Here is a 25,200-nt window from a genome sequence, read left to right on the forward strand (position 1 = left end):
TTGATCATTGTTACACCCATCATTTCTGTAAAGAAATGGACAATATCTATTGTTTTCTCATCCTGCTATTAACCTAGAATATTGAATGCACACACCCTTTCTGTTACATGGTATGTGTTTTACTTTCTATTCCAACTCGTGGTTGTTTCTTTTCATTTAGAAACAGTAATTTCCTCGGACATCGTCTTGTGTTCATTAATGGAGTGATATTTCTCAAATACTGCTTTCAGCTGTGGTTAGATGAATTGTGTCAAAGAGTAAGACATTTCATTTCTGTATTAATTCCACAAAAGGGAAATCTTTTTGATTAGGGGTGTTCAAAAGAAATGTAATTTTGATTATTGCCTTTGTTTCAAATGCATCGGTGCTACGTTTCACGTTTTGTTTTCTTACTACAAAAAAAAATAAAAAGATGTACAAAATGTAACATATTTTACCAGAGAAACTTTTTACAAAGCTTTTGTAAAGCGAGAAGATGTTATATCATTTTACCTGGGACTAGTGTAAAAATGCAGCGTATTTTCTGAAATTTTGTTAAGTGTATGTTGTAGACATTTTATAGTTTTTTTTGTGTGTGTATTTTGCATGCAATGTCTGTGGTTTTTTAATCATGATTATCACTGAATCAGTACACATTTCTATATCGTTTTGTTTGTTTCGTGATGTGCAAGCTTGTTTCTTCCATTTCTAGACTCTCCAAAACTTTTCAATTTGTAACTTTATTAGTGTTATCATGCATTTTTATCAATAGTTATTTTAGTAATGGATAGAATTACTGGGACCAAATCTAAAGGCAAAACACGTTGCTCCTTGTTATACCTGCTCTTTTTGATATATCTTCCTCTCCACAAATGCTCTTCGTTACCTACCCTTCATAGAGCTGGGAAAAAAATACTGATAGCCTAGGCAAACGTTTTTGTGTACTGTTAACAAGGCAAACTTGATATCTTTATGGATTGGGTGCTTTTATGATGCTACATGAATGCTTTATAAAGTCAAAGTCTTATATTGGCAAAGTGTCTGATGTTAAACTGGGTTGAATTTTGCTTAATTTTGTGATAAATGATCAGTGCCCGGAGAAGGAGAGTGCCGGACCATGCTTGCAGTAAGTTTCAGCACTTATCCATTCTACAGTATTACTGCTCTGATACAAGACTGATTTAACTACAGAAGATATATGAAACCATTTTGAGAAGGGGTAATCAAATCTAGGGGGCGCATCATCCGCCAGAACTACCATCGTATTTTTTTTTTTTTTTTTTTGTATTGTCTGCTTCTCTTCCTTTATGGTTTTGGAAGACTTTTATGTTGTCTAATCCTTCTCTCTCATTAATCCTTTCTGTGCCAGGTACTTTGGACAGTGTGTACAATGCTATGGGGTTTTCTCTGCCATTTGGCTCTCAAAGCATACGAAGGGTTAAGGAATATATGAGGGTGAAATTTCTTTGTCCGCTGATTCGGCTGATTTCGTTATCGTTTTCTGCTCCACAGATTTTATTTCTTTACAACTCCTGTGTCAGTTGTCAATAAGTGTATTGTGATTCAAAAGTGCAGATAAAGTAAAGCTAAGGATTCAGATGTGGTATTGACCAAGGGGCATCGGGGGGGGGGGGGGGGGGGGGAAGCGGGGGGATATGCATGTTCATAAAGAATTCTACAAGTAATGGATTAATGGCAATGCGTAATTTTAAGAACCGATATTCACTGTTTTGCTGCCATTAGTATTTCAATTCCTATTGTAAGGAACAGATAGATGCATTGTATTCTTGTGCTTTCGACACTGCTCTCGTACATTTTTTTTTTCTGTGAAAAAAAAATATCAAAAGATATGACAAAAACTACCAAGAAAATCTAAGGATAGATAGGTAAAATTTACAATGCTTGGGCAAACAAGTGCCTCTTTTGATGAACAAATGATGAAAACATGCAAGAAATGCTGTGAAGGATTTGTTTGTTCATCGGTGGGAAAAATTGACAAAGATTCATGTCCTGTTGCATATACCCATCTCATGTGAGGGCGATGAAGAAATTTACCTGTGGAAATGGCACTGAGCAGGCTCACATTTTTTGAGTCCTCAACAATACACCTTGATTTGCATATTTACCATTTGTATTTTAGTCTCATGAGGTCATATGAAGGCATCTCCTGTTTATTTTTATTATATCATTTATTATTATTATCATTATTATTTTTTGTTGTTGTAAAGGGGCAAAGATTGTTGCTCAAGGATTGTTTGTGTTGCTGTAAGAGGTGATCTGGGTTTTCTGTAGGGGGTTTGTTTATTTTTTCCCCCCTTCATTAACTGTGCTTGATATGCAAGCTAAATCGTCTATTAAAATGGTCTTGTGGATATAAGTGGTAATGACAGTGTCTTCAAAATTATTTTGAGAGGAATCAATTAAACAACAAAAATGATCTCATAAGTGCCTGTTAGTCAAAGAAAAAGAAAAATCTATGGTGTTACACAAGTGAGTTTTTACTGTGATGTTTGTTTTTATGACAGTCACCCAAACTGGAATGGTTTGGGATGAGCGGAACTTACGACGTAGTTGTTGTATGCGAGTCTTTTTCTGTGTTTGTAACTTGTACGATGAAGCGTACAGAGACTGCAAAAGATTCTTCTTTTCATTCATCTTTTGTACAAATAAAAAAGGACAAAAGTTTGCAGAAATACCAATGTATCTCATTTGCTTGCTGTAATTGAGTGTATGATTTTTATTTATGTACTTTTTTTACTTGAAATAAAACGAAAAAAAGGCCACGAGTACACACCTTGCTACATAATCGGAGGAAAGAATTGAAGAAATGTTTGGATACACAGTTAACAGAGTTAGCCAGCCTACATTGCCATCAAATATTTATGCAAAGTACATTGCAAAATGTTCACATGTGGAACTTGACATGAGTGTGTGGTGTCCATTACTGACTTGTGAAAACGTGGGGAACTTTAAAATTCCATTTTTCTGATTTTGTGTGTGATTGGATGAAACTTCTACCATTTGGTATTTCTGGTTAAACTCCATTTTTATTGAAACCAACTTCAATGTGGTGTAAAATCAAACTTTATGTGTACTTCCAAAATTCACACCTCACAACACACCAAAAATGGGATATCCATAATGAAGTGTACTTTGAAGTTGTCATTTCCTCCATTGTTAAATGTCTTTAGCTGCAAGGGTAAGTAGTTCCCCATTTAATTTCTTAAATAGCTTTTAACATAATTTGAATATGTGGTTGTTGTGTGTACAGACAATAGATGCTGACATTAACCAGGGAGGGGTCACCTCCCTGCATTAACTAGAAAAGCACTCAGAGAGCACATACCTCCGCCAAGCCAGCAACTCATCAATTCATGCAATTTCCCAAAATAAAAGCATTGTTTACATCATTGCATGGTGCCTTGCCTGAGCAGAGCGTGGCTTTAGTGCGCATTTGTAAACATCCAGTACACACAGCTTGAACTCCAAGTTCATTGACCTTATATACCAAAAGATGAAGAATCCTTCAAAAATCCGTAAGAATTCCTGGATCACCACCGAAACTGAACCAACGCAGTTGATCACTTAACCTCCTTCCTTGGTGGAGGTAATAATAAAATGTTTTTTCTTGGACCTCCAAAGAGCATTTGGCGTAGATCCTCCTCCAGAAGTCATAGAGAGTATTTACCCTGACACGTCATGGTATCAAGTCGGGGAATGTGTACTCATTAGAAAAAAAAGAGAAACTTTGTGACTTTGTTTTTAAATATATATGCCTCCATCCCAGATGATGCTGAAGGTATTATGTTTCAAATTTACACGTCCCTTCTGTCCGTTATTCAATCCCAGATATTATCATGATCTACAAACAAAACCCTCCATGGATTTTCTTAGTCAAGGTATGTTAAAAGAGATGTAGAGGTGCAGAAAACGTTTTGGGCAAAATCCTGCGAGGTCAAAGGTCACAGGTCGCCAAAAAAAAAAAATTAAATAAATGAATAAACAATCCAGGGGTAACATCATCCAGGGCCCTGTTTTATGAAGAGTTACAATTGATTATATACAGTAGTTGATTTCTATAAGTCTATGGCAGTCTGTGTGTTTAGGAAATTTATAATCGATTATATCTTTTGATAAAACGGGGCCCTGGAAAGTCCAGTGTTAATATACTGTATTATAGGAAGGGCAGAAATAAAGGCAATTCTTTACATATGATCATTCAGGTAGTTCAAAGGTCACCATACTCCTGCTAGCAAAAATTGTCATTTCCATCCATTACTTCAGCTAGGAATATCCAATAGTAATGCCATCTGGCAAGGATGAAATTAGATAATCAGCTGAATGCCAGGGTGAAAGGTCATAATTCACTGTCATCCGACGTACTCCTTTCCTGTAGACAAGACATTGCTATAAAACACTCATATGAAGTACTGTAAAACGAGGAATGTCTGCATGCATTTCAATTTCCCGAATTTCTCGAGAGCCAAGATTCACGAAATTAAAATGTACGTGAAAGTTCTTGTCTACACTATACTCATTGAATGTTAAGTGCAACTCGCGAAAATTTCATGCCACAAAAATATCGTGTTTTACAGTACTGTAAAAAAAGGAATGTTTGCGTGCATTCTAATATTACGAATTTCGCGAGTGGCAACATTCGCGAAATTAAAATGCACGCGAAAATTCCTGCCTACACAATATGCATTGGATGCCAGTGGTAAGTCGCAAAAATTTCATGCTGCGAGGAAGGCCGTCGGCTCCAATTCGCAAAATTTTCATGCCGCGAATATATCATGTTTTACAGTACATGTACTCCTCTTCTATTGACAAGACTTGTTATAAAATACTCAAATAACCCTTCTGTTCTATTGATAAGACATTGCTGCAAAACATTCATACCACATACTCAGAGACTCCAACTCTCCCGTTTTCGACGGGAGATCTCCCGCCGAAAACCCATTTTTGCAAAATCTCCCGTTCTCCCGCTTGAGATTTAATTTCTCCCGCCCTGGCTCTGTGTCTCCCGTTGGAAAGGATTTCTTACTTATTGTTATTGTATGTTGACAAAAATAAGCCTTAGATAGCACCAGAGAGCATCTAGAACCCTAGGAATTTCGCGCTCCGCTCACATCAACTTAGAGTCTCCCGTTTGCTAGGGGTTTCAGGCGGGAGAATCTCCAGATCAGAAGGTGCTTTGGGTTGGAGTCTATGCATACTCCTGCTCTAACCACAAGACATTGCTATAAAACACTCATACCATATACCAATACTACTGTTTTATTGACAAGACGTTCATATAAAACACTCATTCCACACACATTGTACTATACAATGTACCTTTTTTTCAACAAGACATTGCTACAAAACACAAACACACACACACCATTTACTCCTTTTTTATCAACAAGACATCGCTGCAAAACACTCATACCACATACTCTTTTTTAACAATTGACAAGACATTGCTATAAAACACTCATTCCACATTCCTGTTATTGGTACACTTATACCATCAAACTCCTTTAATACTGACAAGTCATTGCCGTAAAACACTCGTACCATTGTGCTCCTAAAGTATCTTTGATACATCATCATGATTTATTTCATCAAATACTTGTGAACTTTGTCCCATTGAAATGTGCACATACTGACCATGTAACTATTCACGTGCAGGATGTGTGAAATAGGACTGAATACAAACACTGGAAACAAGGTGTAAGTACAAGAGTCCTTAATCATGAAAAGTTGTTAAAGATTGTGACTGTTCAATAAAATTCTTAGCTACTGAGATATGATTACAGTAGTAATATCAACATGGAATCACTGCTACTCTTCACAAACCACACACCATAGCAATTAAGTACTTGCATTATTATATCCCTCTCAACTATCTCTCTTTCTATCCCCCCCAAGAAAAAAAATGGAACCCACACTAATAACAAATAGACAAATAAATACACATAAGAATTACTTTGAACTACGTATGCACATGAAATTGATGACATATTTCTAGCTAAATTCAGAAACGGGCTTTGATTCAGTTACAACCCTTTTCTGATTCTCCTAGAAATGGGGCAAGAAGATAATGGCCCAAATTCATGAACATAATTTAAATTCAAACCACTGTTTAAGCAAATTTCTTCTGCATAAATACGATTGACAGATAGCGTACACCAACAGACGTCCAGTAACAAAGGCGTGTTGATACGCACGTGTCAAAGGTATGCCTATTTCATGCTTATTTTAGTCCATGGTCTAAATTTAAACCATCTTTGCAAAGAGCGTGTTTCTACTGAGCGACGAAAATTCGAGGTGATGCCAGCCGATGTGTGGTGATACCGGCCGATGCCGGCCGATACCGGCCGATGCGTGGTGACACCTCGAATTTTTCCTCAGTAGAAACAGATCTGGTAGTGGCCGATGCCGGCTGATGCGAGGTGCTCCGTCGTCCATCTATTGAGGTGGTCGATGCGTGGTGACGCGAAGGACGATTCTCAGTAGAAACACACCGGGTAGCGAAATTCGAGGTGTATCGGACGTCTAGAATTTCTCCCCGCGCTTTTCAATCAGTTCATCGCACACATGTGTACAAAATACGTGTGTACACACAGCGACCGTGTTCGCATCATGCTTTGTTGGTACCAACTCGCTTGTGTATGTGTTACAGGCCCTATACGTTACGCTATACATTACATGTGAATTGTGGCATTCATCGCCTATTGTTCGCGTGATTAACAGCCTAACTTATTGCATTACTAAGCCCTCATCACTTACTTGATTTTGCACCGCGTTATTTCATTTTATATTGTCTCTAATCGCAAGAGTACCATATTAGTGTGTCGCAGCCTTGAGAAAATCTCAACTGGACCCTCGATCTCCAAAGATTTCTCATCAGTCAGTGGCAGGACACCAGTATGTTAGTTCGGGGTATATTGGATGGGAAGACGAAGAGAAATGGCTAATCAAAAAATAGCCGACGCAGTTGTAGCAAAGCAGGCAGGGTTCGGATCGTATTAACAGGCAGTGCGCGCGTGACCCAAATCTGTGACTTAAAAATACCTGACTTCCGGAATCGCCGCATTTGCACGTCACCTTTGCATCACCTCGTATTTTATCGCTCAGTAGAAACAGCTCGAGTGGTCGTAAAATACGAGGTGCTGCGTTGGACAAAATTCGTGGCGATGCCAGGGATGTGAGGTGCTCTCAGTAGAAACACGCTCAAAGTCGGGTCTCTATGTTAAAATGTTTAAACTTATACTAACAGCATCCATGTGCATTATTCACTAAACAGCCTGCTGTTTAGGAGAAAAGTAGTACAACATTCTCTGTACAGTATTTCATTGATGCAATCATGATTGTGGTCCAAAATGGCATATCATGATGCTGAAGACAAAAATCCATCACATAGCATAATTAATGATCTCCCCAAATCACTGAGCTCATCATCAGCTAATATGCTGATCTTGTAGAACATAATACAAATCTCAACTTTCTTGCTTTGTTGCCTCTGTCGATCGAGCTTGAAATAAGAAAGCAAAGTTTGTGACAGAAAGAACAGTAATGACGACAATATATGCTCGATCATCCTGCAGGAATTACAGAAACTAGTTGGTACCGAGGTAATCTGTATGACCTTGTCTATGTATAGTAATCTCAAGAACACAGCAGGTGTGACTTACTATACCAGTCTTTGGTCCAAATATCGCACAAGTACCTTGAGCCAGGATAGCAGTTGCTGTGGTCAATTTGCCTATTTGCATATTCATTCAATGGCTGACAAAATATCATATGTTTACTTTGTTCCTTCGCGAGAAGAGGAGAATCAGTCAAATTCTAACTTATCATTTCATCTATAATTACTGGCAAGGAAAATACCATGAATACAATCTAGACAACTGAGGTTATGCAGGTGAGAGATTTACCTAGCTACAAATACCTTTACTCCAACTTAACCCGTTGAGGACGAGTCCCGAGTATACTCGGGCAGGTGTCTATGGGAAATACATGTTGTAGCAATATCAGCCCGTCCTCAACAGGACGTCCTCAACATCAGACACTCTGTTAGAATGATATCTTTACTATTAAAGCGGAACTTAGAATGTAAACAATAGCATACACTTTATGACATGGGGTACTTAGTCCCTGGACTTTACTAAATGTAAAATGATGATAAATGCCTGCTACAAGTTTCAAGATTGAACATATATATATATTTTTTTCCAAAATGGAGAAGAAAAGCACCTGGCATTCTCTCCTGTAGTGTTTACATGAATATAAGTTATCTACAATTTACTGCTACCAGCAATAGCATTGAATGGGGCTGTCATGTGACCATGTACAGACTCTCATGAAGATATACTGTATACGGCAATATATTTCGCGAGTCTAAATTTTCGCGAATCGGGAATTCCCGACGATTTCGCGAGTGGTTAAATTCGCGATCGTGGAGTCTGTACTGAGCGGAGAAGTGTACACGCGTACGTCACATTCACATCGGGATCAGAGTCAATATTTTTGCGTGTCTTTAATTTCACGAATAGCACCCGACTCGCGAAATTCGCGAAAATAAAAACCTCGCGAAATATTCGGCGTATACAGTATATCCTATATGGATTTGAAGATAAATACTGCAACTGCGTCTTGACATGTCTACTCAAAACACTGCACAATGTTTTCTCTGTTTATCTCACATGAGGGTCACTTTCTCACCCTTCTCCCTCCCTCTCTCTCTATATATACATTGTATCTATCTAAATATCTCTATCTCACTCTCTCTTCTTTGATTCAATTCTAAAATCTACCTTCTTTTCTTTTCCTCAGTGATGTAAAGCAGGGCTCAACATTAGCGGTGGCCCTGTGGCCAGGGGCCACTTACAATTGATGTCGGGTCACCAAATTTCCACAAAGGTTATCTTTTGGTGGTCTGATTGGGCAACTAGATTAAAAATGGAATGATACATTGCCTTTAATTTTGGGCCACCACATATCTTTTTCAGGCCACCAAAATTTCAGATCTAACAATTACAGTGGCCCTGATGGCCCACCAGAGAAAGAAGAAAAACAACAACTAGTGTTGTGCCCCGTGAAAAGACAGGTAGTCCCTATAATTTACAATCAGATTTCAGTTCCATCAAGCATACGAGACAGTGCCAGCCCTGTCCTTCATCGGATCTTTGTATTGAGGGGATGGTATAGTTTTGGCTGAGGTGGGGGATTCAGATTTTTACTTTTTGCGAGATAACTTAGAAACCACTTATGACATGTTAAAAAGCATACAATTCTAAGAGGAATTCAAGTTTTATTTGATGAAAATAGGTACTGACATGACTGAGATATCCAAAAACAAAGTAAAACAAAGTGGTCCTACTAAAAGGTGGGTCCCACCTTTTATTAGAACCTCTTGTTTTTGGATATTTCTGTGATTTCAAAACCAATTTTCATCAATTAAACTTTGAATTCCTCATAGAATTGTATGCTCTTTTATATTTCTTAAAGAGGCTTCTCATTATCTCACCAAAAAGAAAAAAGTTGGAAACCTGAAGCCCCAGCTCAACCAAAACTATACCATCCCTGTATCATTTAAAGTCATGATCTCTCTTTTGTGTTAGGCACCAGTGCCGAGAGCCTCTAATAGTTCCATCATGAATCCCCGGAGCTCTGCAGCTGGCGTGGCTTGAAATTTCGCACGGAGAGCGCAAAGCCGGATTTAGCTGCAAGACAGAGAATATTGGGGTAAAAAAACAAGTGATATGAGAGGATTGCTTGTTATGAGAAAGTGGAAAGAAAATTTCAATGTGGAGATTAGGTATACTGCATACTAAGGGTTTTTCAATTTAAAACTGTTAGGAAGTGAGTTATGGTATGGCAAACAAATTTGGCATGCATTCATCCCTTGTATACATCACATAAACATGTTGCATTAAAAAAAATTCAAACAACTCCTCACGGCTGTCTAATTGCCCCATTCTTTCTTCTCCTTCTCAATGTACCCTTCTCACATAAAAAACCCCACCAACAACAAACATACCAAAAGGTGAAACACGAACATGCTTATTGATCTTGGTGTTTCCTTTTTTTTCTGAGATTTCATTCCCATACTATCATGTCTTTAATTTCCATACCACTGGAACTGAATTAATATTCAATTACAATCCAAAACAGTCACTTTTCATTGAATATATCAGATTATGGTATCAAAAGGAAATTTGCAGGTCATAATATATTTTGAACATACATTAAAAATGCAAATACATTTACAATCTTCAGTGCGGTTAATGAAGGGTAAAACATCAAATTCATTCAAGTTTCTATCAACAAGCACTAGCTTCCCCTTTTTCCATCATCTTTGCAGTATTTAATGACCAAAATTGTTGCTAAAACCACAAAGATTTCAATACAAGTACTTCCACTGTCTGTCAATGATACCAAACTTACTTGGGGGCACTGTTAGTTTGGTGGCCAGAAAGATGATTGGCTGCAACAGAGTGTTCCGTGTTGCCACGGTGACCTCGTAAAAGTGCACTGCCGGTGGATGCAAAAGAAAACTTAGTCATAGTACCATTCAAAAAATACCGGTAGTTACAATGCCTGTGTAGTACCTCTTATAAAAAAAGTCATAGAGGTCTTTGAAATCAAGCCAACTCAGAATGACATTAATCATGCCATTAAACAACATTTTACTGCTTTCCAGGAGTTTTTACTATGCATGTATCTCATAAACACAACATATAACCTTGACTTTATGACTTTATCATAAATAGTGATTACTACAAAGAAATCAGTAACAAATACACAGTGACGAGTTTGGCTTCATACCAATGTGAGTCAAAGGCACCCAGTCAATGAACATTTGAACTGGACGGGTAAACAGTAAAACAGTTATGGCAATTTGATGCCAATAAGGCATCTAAGGAAAAGATAAAGGGCCTATTCTGATAGCTTGATTGTGACATTGCTTGTCAAAGGTATTTTTCTATGAAATGCCACGAAGGTCACTTTTCTGGAAGAAACAAAACAAAATAAAAACAGAAGAACAAAGAACAAAACTGTTTTTCTCCATGAGTCTGCTGGAAATATGTTAACAAAGTACATCATCCAGACAGAGAAAGTCAAGAGTCAATAAAAAAGTTCTTCTAGTTGAATTATCCTTTGATCTTAAATACGTTCACAATTGCCTTCCATATTCATCATTGAAATGCAAGACAGAGAGAGAGAGAGAGTGAGAGAGAGAAAGGGAGAGCGAGATCGAATATGAACACTCCATGCAAATACCATTGCTGTAATGATATGACAACAATGAATTTAGGAAAAAGCGATGGTTTTTATGCTTTTTTTTTCATTTTTCTTCACAACAGGATTGCTAGTTGGAAGTTCAAAGTTTATTAGGGAATGACCAATAAAAAGGGCCTTCTTTCCCATCATTCAAAGACAAAGGCACATTCTGAAGTCATATGTTAAAACAACCAACAACAATAATAGTAATAGTAATAGTAATAATAGTAATAATAATAATAATAATTATTATTATTATCATTATTATTATTATTATTATTATTATTATTATTATTATTATTATTATTATTATTATAACAACAATAGATATATAGATAGGAGGAAAGATGGCCTCACCTCTCTCTTTGACAGCCCAGTCACTAGCCATCCTGAAATCAACCTGTCTCTGATCATGAAGGTCAACTTTATTGCCTATCATCACAATGGAAACCTGCATCATTTAGAACAATGGGAGGGGGGAAAAAGCATGAGGGATTGCACATCATCCTTAAGTCAGTCATTATTTACACTATGTTTGTTTATTTGTTTGTTCATTTTTACATCTGAGAAGATGGCTGGATAGCCCATATTCAGCTACGTTAAGCGGGTCTTACACGGGGTCCAGTTGGATGTGAGGTAGGACCACTTCACCGGGTTAAACACCCTGCTCTTTGCGATGAATGAATGAAGCAGGATCTTTTACGTGCATGAGTTGTGACTCTCTTACACACGGGACCTCCATTTTATGTCCTATCCGAGGGATAGGGATACGATTACACAAGTACCTGTTCAATGGCATTCCTTGCCTTTTCCTGGCTCCATCATATTGGACACATATAGACCGATTCTGTGACGCGCTATGTGTATTTTTGGCATGGGCAGCACCATTAACGCGGTGTCTTAGCCGACCCCCCCCCCCCCTTCCCTCTCCCCCACCCCCTTCAGCACGCGGAATGAAAAACTGATGCATGGCCGTTTTAGCCAATAGGCGTCTTGTACTGAGTGCATGAACGCTTGCTTAGTGCGCGAACCTTTGCTACAAGTGCGTGATAAACATGTTGCCCGGGGGTGGGGGAGAGGAGGGGGGGTCGGCTAAGACACCTCAAAATGAGCTCATGGCTGCGCCCAGTGCCACAAATTGTCTGCTGCCCTCAACGAACCCGAATCGGTCTATATGACCACCCCTCCCCCCCCCCCCCACACACACACAAAAAAAAAAAGAAGAAAAAAGAAAGCAAGCAAGTAGAAAAAGACACAGGATGAGTGTAAACAACATTCCCAATGGTGATGACAAGAAGACACACTATGAGAACTTAGAACAGCATTGCGGTATTCTAAGGGCTGAAAATGCATATTATTTTTTGGTTGGGGAAAAGCATTTCTACCTTTCCTTGCAATAGACATGTGGTTGTAACACAATCTGGGAAAAGCATTACCTTCCATGATACTTGCAGTGTTTTTTTAAACAAAAAGAAACAAAAACAACAAAACAAAATTAAATGATAAATAATGAAATACTGGTAAAAACAACAGTTGATATCTCTGACTCTGGGGTGTAAGAAAACTCACCTCCTTTTTATCTTTTTCCCTCAGTTTGTCAATCTCCTTCTTGATTTGTTCCAGCTGTTTGAAGGATTCAGAACTGGTGATACTATAAACCAGGAGATAGCCCTGTGGAGACCATGAGAGAATACAACTCAGAGAGTTAAAATATAATTTGTGGAATACTTGCAGCCAAATTTTAACAAGATGATTTTGATAAGAAATGACAACCTAAATCTGTTGAGCTCTAAACAATAACTGGAAAGGTGAAACCATGGAATTCTTACTTCACGCAATTGGTCTTACAGTGTACTTACAGCAATCCTGTATTAATATGAAGAGAAGCACTTAACAGACTGCATACACCAAAAGGTACAATTTGAATTACACACAAACCATGTTTATGGAGTAATTCATCAGATCAAAACAGCAAGGAAAATGACTGCATTCACATTAAAGAAAAATAAGTGCATAACAAATGTGGTAACATTAACCAACTGTATCTTATGGTGCATCTCAAGTGTAATGCCCCTCAACCTGAATACAAATAAATATGTTATATTTAAGGTTCACTTACCATTTCTAAATATTATCATTTCACAAGAAAAAAAAAATGTTAAAGTTTACAGGTTTGACAATGTCAAAAGACAAAGAAACAATAGATATGATAGCAGGAATAAATATGTTATATTTAAGGTTCACTTACCATTTCTAAATATTATCATTTCACAAGAAAAAAAAAATGTTAAAGTTTACAGGTTTGACAATGTCAAAAGACAAAGAAACAATAGATATGATAGCAGGAATAAATATGCTGTGGTTATTTTCTATTGCATTTTACACCCTAAGCCTTTCTCTACATAGTCATAATAATCTAAAGAGGCTTCACAGCATAGATAATGCCATGACAACAGTAGCTGCAACAATATTTACTACCATAAAACCATAGAACTGAAGCTTGTAGGAGCTAGTGTTTGCAATACCCAGTCCTGCTGACCAAACCATGGCCTGGTGAAACCTATTTGACAATAAAGCCACCCATTCATTCAATAATACCAAGGCATTAATGACACGAGATCAGTGGCCATGGTGTTAGATAAGCCCAAGACAATTAGCACTGGTATAGGGGATGTGCTGAGACACAGGATTAAAGTACAATAAGGAACAGCCTGGGGTTGGAGTCCTTTCTTTTTGCCAAGTGATAACAATGCTGCTACCTCTCAAACACACAGCCCCTCTGATAAAAATCAGTGCAGGGTTACTGACTTGCTGTTCAAAGCTGTAATGTTGCTTATGCTCATGATATCATTTCGCTGTATGCATTAAACCACCAGGCATCTTTTACTTCATATAACCATACATCTCAACAACACCTTTCAAACTGATATAAGTTACTGATGACAACATTTATTAATGCATTCTTGTTGGTATAGCTGCAAGAGCTTGCATCATGTTTGGTGCACTTTATTCACCTATACCATGGCACCAAAGGGTTTTAAACTAGAGTATGTGTAGCTAGGTACTTACATCAGCCAAGCTGTAGTAATGTTTGGACAGCTCAGGTGAAGCTGGTGTCTACAGAAAATACAATTAGTAATCATTTTAATAATCAAATGTGTCAGCATATTATGTGTGGTGTTTGTTTTTTATGTGTCATGTGTGATGATAGTTATGATCTATAGTAAAAATAACTATATCTTTTCAAAGAGGAGTAATAACATGCATATATCCATTATATTTTGAATGACCACCATTTTCACAAGACAATTTGATCCACTGAAACTAAAATTTGGTAGAAACACTTTAATCTTGATTCATGCACACTGGAAATGAATGTTTAGCAGGGCAATCGCAGCTAGGTAGGTGTTTACTGTTGATATCACCATAACCTACCCAACACCACAATTATTCTTATGGGATGTCTTCAGTGGAAATTTGAATATCCACTGGACATTCATTCAACTCTAGAGGGCAGCAGACCCACTGTCCAAACATGCATTTTTGCTGTTCTTTGAACTGTGCTTTAAATTATCTGTTCATCACAAGAAGTGATGTTGATTTTTCTTTTTTTTGGGGGGGGGGGAGGAGGGGGAGGGGCAGAGGTTATTTCTCATCAGCACAGTTTGTCTCTATTCAAAATCCTGTTGTACATGCAGAAATGTTCGTTTTTCACTCTTCAAAAGATTTTTTTTTTTTTAAATGTATACACACCCCATATGATATCAGGGAACCATACCGTAACATTAAACTCAACTCTCTTGTTTGACCCTGGTGTAGCACTTTGTCATAGTTTCTCCTATCATCAGTTTCAAGAAATTCAAAGGACAAAATTTTCAGATTTGATTTGAAACATTATATTATTCAATTCAGCCTTAAGCCATAAACAGTGCTGTAATTATTTTTATGTCTTGGTCAAGGAGCACACATTTAAATGCCTGTACCACTAAATCAAGATGGATTAAAATATCTTATTCAAAAGCATCACAAACTTTTCTTACCAATCCTTTGGTGTCATAGAATCTCACACGCTCTCTTGTCCCTCTGCTTGTTTCAACATTGGCGACATAAATGTCCTCAATGGTGGGGAATATCTGGTCCTTGAAATAGAAACCATGATGAAGAAATACCATGAAAGTGAAGTTAGGTATAACTTTGTAATAACTACATCACATACATTTAATGCACAGACATCTGCTATCCTACAGTAAGCATAGTCATAATATACTGTATACGCCATATATTTCACGAGTCTAAATATTTTTGCGAATCGGGAATTCCCAACGATTTCGCGAGTGGTTAAATTCGCGATCGTGGAGTCCTGTACTGAACAGAGAAGTGTACACACGTACATGTACGTCACATTAACATATGGGATCAAAGTCAATATTTTCATGTGACTTTAATTTCGCGAATAGCACCTGACACATCAAATTCGCGAAAATAAAAACCTCGCGAAATATTCGGTGTATACAGTACTTAAGATCAAGACACTTCTCTGTGACTGTGTAACAATGTCACTTTCTTTGCATTTGAATTCTCCTTAATATCTTGTGTCAAAACAATTTGTTGTACATCAAAACCCTCATAGATGTTTGGAGGCATGGCTACCACAATTCATCATTTGGAAAAAAAAAAAAGCTAAATTCTGTTTGAACAAAAATATTTTTGACACTTGAAATATTCAATTTTCAGGCCCAGTACAGAAATAATACTTTCAACTCAGATGATACAATTTTACAATTTATAATTTCCTCAAGATGCATTCTGATTCTTGCCTAAATAAGCAGAGCTGCGAAGAGCTATCATTACAAAGGCCTCGTCAGTACAAAAATCAATAATGCAGCAGCAAAAATAAGCCAACTAGTACCTGACCAACACGATGTGATCCGTAGATGACCTGTTCCAATATGGCAGTCTTCCCCACGCCAGCTGAGCCACAAACAACCACTCGACATGTCTTGCCCATCTTACTCAATCCAGGGAATAGCATGAGATGGAAAAAGAGAACAATATTTATAGCTAATACTAAATGCATGCACAACTACGACTGAAATGGTTGGGCTACACGGTTACACAAAATAAGGCTATTTAGTCGGACAACAAAATTGAACACATACAACATCATCTATATCTGTGAGGGTATTGTTATTGGTGTTATGGTTTGTGCAATGCAACTTGATACCGGTACTAAGTACTTGGTAGCATTCCTCCAAAAGACCACAATAGGAGTTTTGTGACTTTAAACTGGAGATGGTGGACTCATTTAAAGAAAAGGTAATTTAAAGGAGCCATTATGAATTTGGCTGAATCAGTTTGGGAGATTACACTTTGAAGAGGCTATTCCATGTCCTTGTAGTTCAAGGGAAGAAAGAGTTACTAGTCTGTATAAGTAAATTTAGTAACGGTATACATATGTGTTACTAATTGGTACCTCAAACTGGTTTGAATGTCAGTTAAAGCCAGGGATGGTACTTCTGGTTGAGATGGGGATTCAGGTTGTAACTTTTGTGAGATAACTAGAAACCATTTATATGAAATAGATCTATTAAAGAGCATACAATTTTAATATTAAGAGGAATTCGAGGTTTATTCAATAAAAGTAGGTTTTTAATCTCAAGTGTGTGGGTGTCTGAGATATAAAAAAAAAAAAACAAGTATGTAAAACAAAGCTCAAAGGGGCCATTCTAAATATGAAAAGGTGGGACCCACCTTAATATTTAAAAATATATTAAAGTTATCTAAACCTGAATCCCTGCTATCAACCAAGCTTTTTAGCAATATTATTACTATAATACTAATAGCATTGAAAAGCCTGATTTCAATTCACTATAACCACGGGCTTCAGATGGAAAATATAAAAAACAAGAGGAGGTGAAGATGAAACTATGACAGACAGCTGTTGAAATTATATTGTAAACCGGTAGATAATAATATATCAATATAGACAATGGCATGTAAATGCCGCAGTGGCATCGATACCAGGCCAAGTCTTATTATACATCATATGTTGCCCCATATATTAACGTTTGTGTTAGTTAGTCGGTACAACGCAATACAATGTAAATGCCATCATGCCAAGTCTCATTTACTGATTGTGTACCCGAAACGGTATTCGCACTTCTGATCAACTCAATGACCCAAGGTATTTACAACGAGGTTAGCTATCACCATGTTTTCGCCATATTTTCCATCATTATATAATGGCCAGTTTTGCTAGCACAATGTCATCATGACATTGCCATTGGTTTATATCAAGTTTCTGACGCGGAAGTGGGAAGATCGCGAGAGGGAAGACCGCAAAAATTCATGCATGCATTCTCACCGGCACCGCAGTGCTGCACTTGATTCGTAGAACTTGAGTTTTTCTTCTTGGATACTTGCCAGCGAAATAAACACAAACACTCAAAATTAACTACACAAAACATATTTAAAATGTATGCATAATCACCTCTGTCTCTGTCAAGGAAGAGCAATTTCGTACCCCTGCAAATTTACATGGTGTATGTGAGTCACCGACGGGACGTGATGATGACCGCTAAGTCATGAGCCTCCTCGCTTTGCCTTTGATCGCTAGCTAGCCAGCCAGCGCCGATACATGCTAGCTGCGTCCTCCGACGTTCGGTCGGCCTCGCACTGTCTTCCATGAGAGATCTCCAGGGATCCATCAGCGGCGGGTGGCTATCGATGGCAGCACTCGCTGCAAACACGTAGCCTATAGCCTATTTTTTAAATAATTATATATACTAATAATTATGGTACAATTTGACTTCATTCATTATCGTCGTTTCATTTTCATTTTCTTTTCCTTTTGGTTAATTTTATGCGTTGATTGGTCCTCACCTATTTTATGCGAGGCTGTGATCTAAAGTTTATGCATGAGTATTCATTCACTTCATTCATTCATTCATTCATTCATTCATTCATTCATTCATTCATTCATTCATTCATTCATTCATTCATTCATTCATTCCCCGAATTCATTCAAAGTATCACATTTCTAATTTGATTAATTCAATACCAAATATCACTTCAATAAAAATCTTTATCTCCAATTCATGTAGACCTACATTGTGAAGGAGGCCTGGCACCAACAAGCATATAGCTAGTAACTATCGGGCACGCCTATAACACATTTACAGATAGACATCAACACTACCACAAAAAAAAAAAGGGGGGGAAGAAACAGCGCAGGAGTATACGAATAGGAAAAATGTGAGCGTAAGCGTATTTGATGTGGGTAAATATATATATATATAATAATATGTTGATATTGTAATATCTATTTTTAGTACAATGTATAATGCATTGAACACGTTTCTGAAATTATCACTCACATTTCTCACACTTGATGACAAAAGGTGAGAGAGCCTCTTACCATCATTCTACTTTCTATCTGTACTCGGAATCGTTTATGTGAATGCCTTTCATTTTCATGTACGATTTACTAATGATTATGCTCTCGATGAAACCACCAAGTAGGTTTTAAGAGTCATATAATTATATCGTATTCCCAATCGTTTCCCATTGATCCCATATTTATGCCGCCATTTAAATAACTATTTTAAGTATATTTGTGCCAAACTGGAGCTGCCACGCCCACAGACAGGAAGACAATATATTCGCGTCTCATTGCATAAAGATCCACTAAAGATAGCAATACATGCAGTCTTCATGATAATTGATTTTCGTCATTCCTGTACTTATAAACAATGAGCGGTATTTTATCGGTAAAGACACTATAGGATGCGCGAATATGAAATGCGCAAATAATACTATTGCCTATAAATCAAAATAAAGATTACTCGACTGTAACATGTCTGGACATTAATATGACGTATATAAAGCTACACTTGAGATTATACCATCAGTTTCATTTGTCGGAAATCATCGGAAAATGATAAAATCAGCTTTCCAGGAGCCCGGGGTACTCGCACACTTTCACGTCATATAGCTCATATCTATATTTTTGGACAGGGTTGACTTTTGTTACTTCATCATCAGTGTCATGTCACCACCCCTGCAAGCAATCGAAATAATTATACTCTCTAAAAAAAAATCGAGTGAAAATATTCATTCTTAAAAGAGTGAATACAAAAAAGAATGAATTTTGAGTGAAATTGGAGTGAATTTTGAGTGAAAATGTTAATTTTCACTCATTTTGGAGTGACCTCAGGGATCACTCGAAGATTTTGGAGTGATCCCTGAGGTCACTCTAAAACGAGTGAAAACTAACATTTTCACTCAAAATTCACTCCAATTTCACTCTAAATTCACTCTTTTTTTTTTGTATTCACTCCTTTAAGAGTGAATATTTTCACTCGATTTTTTTTTTAAGAGAGTACCCTATGTAGGTTGAGATCAGTCCAAAAGGATCCCGATTGACATGAGACTGGGAGTTTGTTTAACAGCAATTTAAGACTAGATAAGAAATATTGGTTCTCATCGATCCATCATGAGTGGTTCACAATTTGCAAGCATGCTTTTCAGTGAACCTCTCAGTTCTTTCTTTTTTTCCCCCTCCAAACATAACTTTGTATTTTGCCGGTATGCATGTATAATTTCGTATTTGTTAACCATTATCTACCATGTAAAGTCGAATACATGCCTTATATGTTATATCTTCTGATTCATTTCGTGTTATGTTTGACGAAAAAGAAAGAAGGAATGAAATCAATGAAATGAAATCAATGAAATGAAAAATGAAATAATACCATTATATACACACCACCTTATAAAGTTCAAGAACTTAAAGGGTGATGTACAGTTCTGGTTTAGGTGAGGATTTAGCTTTTAACATTTTGCGAGATAATCAGAAACCACTCTATGAGATGTCAAAGAGCATGCAATTCTAAGGGGTATCAAAAGTTTATTTTGATGAAAATCGGTTTTGAAATGGCTGAGATATCCAAAACAAGGTAAAACCAACAGATCCTATAATAGTATTACAAGGCGTGGCCTGTCGCCTTTTATCATTATTACTTTTTTGGATATCTCAGCCATTTGAAAACCAATTTTCATCAAATAAATGTTGAATCCTTCTTAAAATTACATGCTCTTTCATATTTCATAAGAGGTTTTTCATTATCTTACTTAGGAATGTTCAAAATAATATGAATCCCCACCTCAACCAGTATACTGTATACACTCCCTTTAAAATTATGCCATTATCTATGCGTGCATGCCGATAAAATCTGTAGTTATGAATGCATTTAATGTGTTTCTGAAAGTGCCTATAGCGGTGGTATACATTGCTGATGTCATCATTATTTTCACTTCAATTCAATTATGAAATTGCTCACGTGCATCAGGGCCCATTCTATAGCCGTAAGACAAAATAAAAGTTGTGTCATCTCATATTGCAAACAACTTGTTTGTTTGTTTTGCGTCACGTTTGTCGGATCTATAAGGAAGAGGGCTTTAGTGTCGTTTGCAAAAATATTGATTAAAAACGGCAGTGTCATTATTGATTGAGTCAGCATAATCAGATATTGTAACTGTGTTAGCTGTATACCTGTTTATTTCAGTTTTTATTCCTATTATTCTTTAATTTTAATGATGGACGAGGACGTTAATGATAATAGTCATCATCACAGATTTACTCTCGCATGAAAGACAAGGAAGTCTTGTGGAAGTGCCTTGTAATATGGGTACCACGGCAGGAACTGCGCGGGACTCGAATAGGATCTTAAAATAATGCCTCTAACCTCCATACCTCTTCTTATATACGCAGTGGCGGATGGGGGGGGGGGGGGCATCGGGCGCGCCCCCTTTAATTTATCCTTAGATTAAAGAACAAAATAAAAATGAAAGGGGCACGTGCCTTCCTTCTTTAATTTTCAATTGTTGTGGCTCCAACAAATTGCGCAGAAGCCCCCCTTTTTTATATTATTTTGCTTGTCAGCTGATTAAACCCGGAAGTGGCTCCAGAAATATTTTGTGCTGCCCCCTCTCCTCTTACGGAATGATCCTCCCCTGTTATACGTCAAGATGCTCGGGGTGTATTTACTCAACTGTATAATTTTGCTTGATAGTAGAAATGAGGACACTTCAGTGAACTAAAATTGAGGAAGATCGGACTTTGAGTTCAACTTCTAAGCTGATTTTTTCATAGTTTCTATAGCTTTAATTTAATACCACAAACTAAAAAATAAAGGTTCAAATTTGCACCCTATTTGTCCCTATAGCAGCATCATGGGGTGCACAATTGCATCTTTTATTATGCAAGTAAAAAAATTAAATCTCTTAATATTTATATTCGTACCTACAAATATGCAGACATATCCATCAGAGTGTAAGTTTGATCCGTACGAGTAAAACCTTGGTACTCGTCCAAATTTTCAATTCACAATGTATAAATGTTTATGGTGCATGTTTGCACCCTTGATTAGCACAAAACTGAGTGTGCAAATTTGCACCCCAGTAAGTTCAAAATTCAGCGTATTGCACCTCTAAGGGTGCAAATTGCTGCTTGGTGTGCAAAGTAGTACCCTATAGTGTGGTTGTATAGGGACAATTTTGGGGTTCAAATTTGAACCCGTATTTCTTAGTGTGCAGGGGCGGATCTAGAAATTCCGGAAAGGGAATCGGGGCGCCTTTACAAAATTAAAGGGGGCACACGCGCCATTTCCATTTTTTCTTTTTATTTCTTTTGTATTATTCTGTAAAAAAAAATAACTTGGGGGCGCGCGCCCGGCACACACAATAGTCATCGATTTACGTAGAGAAAGGGAGGTGATACCTGCCTGATGTTAAAGAGATCTATAGCTGTCATTATTGTGGTTATACGGGATCGGGTTCCGGGCCGCGTTTTTTTTTAGACGGCACAGATTGGGGCATGGCGCGTATTAAACCTATGGCAAACACATTGGGTTAGAGTTAGGGCTTAGGGTTAGAGTTAGGGTTAGGGTTAGGGTTAGGGTTAGGGTTAGGGTTCTAAAAAAAAACACGCTTCCGGGCCGAGGAAAGTTTTTTGTTTTTTGTTTTTATTTGTTTTTTCCTCTCTTGCCATCTTTTTCCTTGTTACGAGCTCACAACGGGTGGTAGTGGTGTGTGTGTATGGGGGGGGGGGCATTTTGCGAGAATCATGTGTGTTAAAAAAACCCAAACAAATAGCGGATTTCTTTTCTTTGGTTAAAAGAGTTAGGCCTACAATGTAAGTTTGACATTATGTTGCACAATGTTTGAGTCACTGCATTTTGTCTGTAGGCCCTATATAGTGTAAGATTGACATTATTTTGGACAATTTGTGTATAATCTGCAGTTTGTTTTTGCATAATTTTTGTTTTTGTTTCTGTGAAAGTGAATTTTGTGATATAAAATTGAACGAAATTCAAATAAAGAATGATAAAACAAATCAAGAGTAGTATGCGTGCGATGGTCAGGTCAAGGGGCAATATCAATGTTAACTCCCCACCCATCCCCACCCCCTGTGTACCCACAGAGTAACCCACGTGACATCTCACGATGAGGCGATTAGATTATGGCAAGCCATTCCAACTTTTGTAAAATTTGTATTCTTTTATCATGTACAGTATTTCATTTATTATAGTCCTACGTTTATTAGGCCCAATACGTAGGTCCCATTATTTATCGAAAAAAATTCAAGAAAAGAACAGTACTTTGTCAACCATACGAAACTTATCATTCATTTCCAAACTAAGAATACAATTTTTATATAAAATACTGTGATGTAATTTCCATAAATGGTTCCATGTGCTTTAAAACTCTCCTCGTTGGTATTGTAAATAAATGAATCTTCAACAGAAAGCTTTTTCTCTGGTTCGCGAATCAAATGTCGATTCTTGGTACGAATTCCTTGTTTTAGTAATGAATTTGAAGATTGTGAAAAAAAAACACAACATCCAAAAGGCTTGCCATAACGGAGTGTCTCACCAACTTCACGGGAGACAGGACAGGTGGGTTTCGACGTATCGAATTCAGTACGGCGAAACTACACACGTACGTACATGCAATGGTACGGTACGTAAACATTGAAAAGCATACAGCTGCTGCATGCATTTGTCAAATCGTCAGTGCTGTGCCTACCCCGAAAGCTAAAAGGCGCGTGACACCCCCTTTTTGGAATCTTGCGTTGGCCTGATGGTCCTGAAAAGACTGGGGACGTAGTGTCTCTTGCTGTATCAGTACCAGAAAAATGACCCACGGGAGATGACGAATGTGAAGGTGATTTATTGTCCAAGAGCTTCGTCCGATCACTCGCCGCTACGACCGCGCTGCTAGCTGCTGGACTGGTGGTGGTGTCATTCCCTTTGAATTGCCGACTTCTCTGTGCCTGTACTGTGGCAGATGACTGCTGCCTTTCTCTGGCCCTTGTGCAAGTTGTTGTGGCCTTGTTGGACCCAAGCTTCAAGCAGATTCACCACAAGACCTTCTTTTGCCGCCTTGCCCACACATTACCCCATTTTATTGTAGAGGTAACTGGTAGTTAAATGATAAAGGATTTATGTTGAAGTCGCGACCCTGTAGCGTTAAAAAAAAAATAGAAATAAAATTTTATTAGATTTATTCCAATCTTCATCTCGCAGCATTCCATTTCACATAAAGACGGTCTTACAGTTAGATCTAACGAAGCCGTATCGGTAAAGATCTAACGTTAGATCTGTGCCCTTCAAGCTACGGCTAGATCTAGACGTTATGAGTTTGCATACTGCACAAGGCAAGACGGTATTGACTTTTGAATTGAAGATAATCCTCATAGTTAATACTCACATACAATGTAGCGTTACTTATGTAAAATTTTAGTTGATCTTTTAAACATGTCTTTGCCTAGACAGAAAGATCTGTCTGTCCGGAGGAGTCTTTTATTTTTTGCCATTAATGCTCTCCTCGTGAAGCCAGACGCAGTCTCTGCGGAACATTCCCTGACGGACAGATACAGACCGATCTTTCGGTCAAGTCTTTGCCATTCATGCTTTGCCTTTATCAGTGGAGAACAGGCAATTGGTTAAAACATTGAGTTTGCATAGTTTTTGTTTTGCAGAGTTTGTAGAGTTTTGCGATACACAGTAAAGTCCAAAAGAATGTCACTTGCGCTGTGTTTGTAGCTGAGACTTCTGTGCATAAGATATGACGATTACGAATCAGCATGCAATCTGAGCCAGGCGCACATGATATAAATCTGTGGCTTTTCTGTTGTAGGGAAACGAAATTTAGGTGAAACCGAGGAATATTTTCTAAGATAAGCCCTATACTGTAGCTGTGCTACGTCCGTGCTGTACGTGCTTTATTCAAAAGGTGGTTGTGTAGGTCCAACCATACCGCTAATACTATCATGTAGAGTAGACTAATTAGGTATCCCTGTTTGCGCCAGGGGCATATGATAAAGCTGCCCCATCAGATGCGAGAGTACTCACACTTCCCATATAGCAGCACAACACGTACGGTACAGTGTACGAGTAACTCCTTCTTTTGTTCTGTTTTGTGCTCTTTTAGCTTAAAGGGACTGTACAGTACTGGTTGAGGTAGGGATTCATGTTTTGAACATTCCTAAGTGAGATAATGAAAAGCCTCTTATGAAATATGAAAGAGCATGTAATTTTAAGAAGAATTCAACGTTTATTTGATGAAAATTGGTTTTCAAATGGCTGAGATATCCAAAAAAGTGCTAATAATAAAAGGCGACATGCCCCAACTTTATTAGTATCTCCTTGTTTCACCTTGTTTTTGGATATCTCAGCCATTTCAAAACCGATTTTCATCGAATAAACTTTTGATACCCCTTTGAACTGCATGCTCTTTGACATCTCATAGAGTGGTTTCTGAATATCTCACAAAACGTTAAAAGCTAAATCTTCACCTCGACCAGAACTGTACACACCCTTTAAACCTCTCCTGGCACAAAAAAGGCACTCTGCCACAAACAGGGATAATCAATCTACTTATATTAGG

General features: G+C 37.6%; 2 protein-coding genes across 2 annotated transcripts in view; one reads left to right on the forward strand and one right to left on the reverse strand.

Moving 5' to 3' along the window:
• Positions 1-9,604: 9,604 nt before the first annotated feature.
• On the reverse strand, positions 9,605-17,846 carry LOC139736957 (NF-kappa-B inhibitor-interacting Ras-like protein 2). Its single transcript, XM_071647631.1, has 8 exons — positions 17,741-17,846; positions 16,160-16,258; positions 15,291-15,389; positions 14,320-14,367; positions 12,820-12,921; positions 11,608-11,701; positions 10,414-10,500; positions 9,605-9,689 (listed from the first exon to the last, which is right to left on the reverse strand). The coding sequence occupies exons 2-8, from the start codon at positions 16,256-16,258 to the stop codon at positions 9,619-9,621; spliced, it is 600 nt and encodes a 199-aa protein (XP_071503732.1). The 5' UTR covers positions 17,741-17,846; the 3' UTR covers positions 9,605-9,618.
• Positions 17,847-23,595: 5,749 nt separating this feature from the next.
• The window catches only part of LOC139736928 (two pore channel protein 2-like), a 47,326-nt gene continuing 45,721 nt past the window's right edge, over positions 23,596-25,200 (forward strand). The window contains exon 1 of the mRNA XM_071647602.1: positions 23,596-23,726. The gene's annotated coding sequence lies outside the window, so the exon portion shown is untranslated. The remainder of the gene's footprint in view (positions 23,727-25,200) is intronic.

Source organism: Diadema antillarum, unplaced genomic scaffold, assembly GCF_040938485.1.
Source record: "Diadema antillarum isolate AM-2024a unplaced genomic scaffold, OU_Dant_1.0 seq00000674_RagTag, whole genome shotgun sequence".
Classification (NCBI taxonomy): Eukaryota; Metazoa; Echinodermata; class Echinoidea; order Diadematoida; family Diadematidae; genus Diadema; species Diadema antillarum.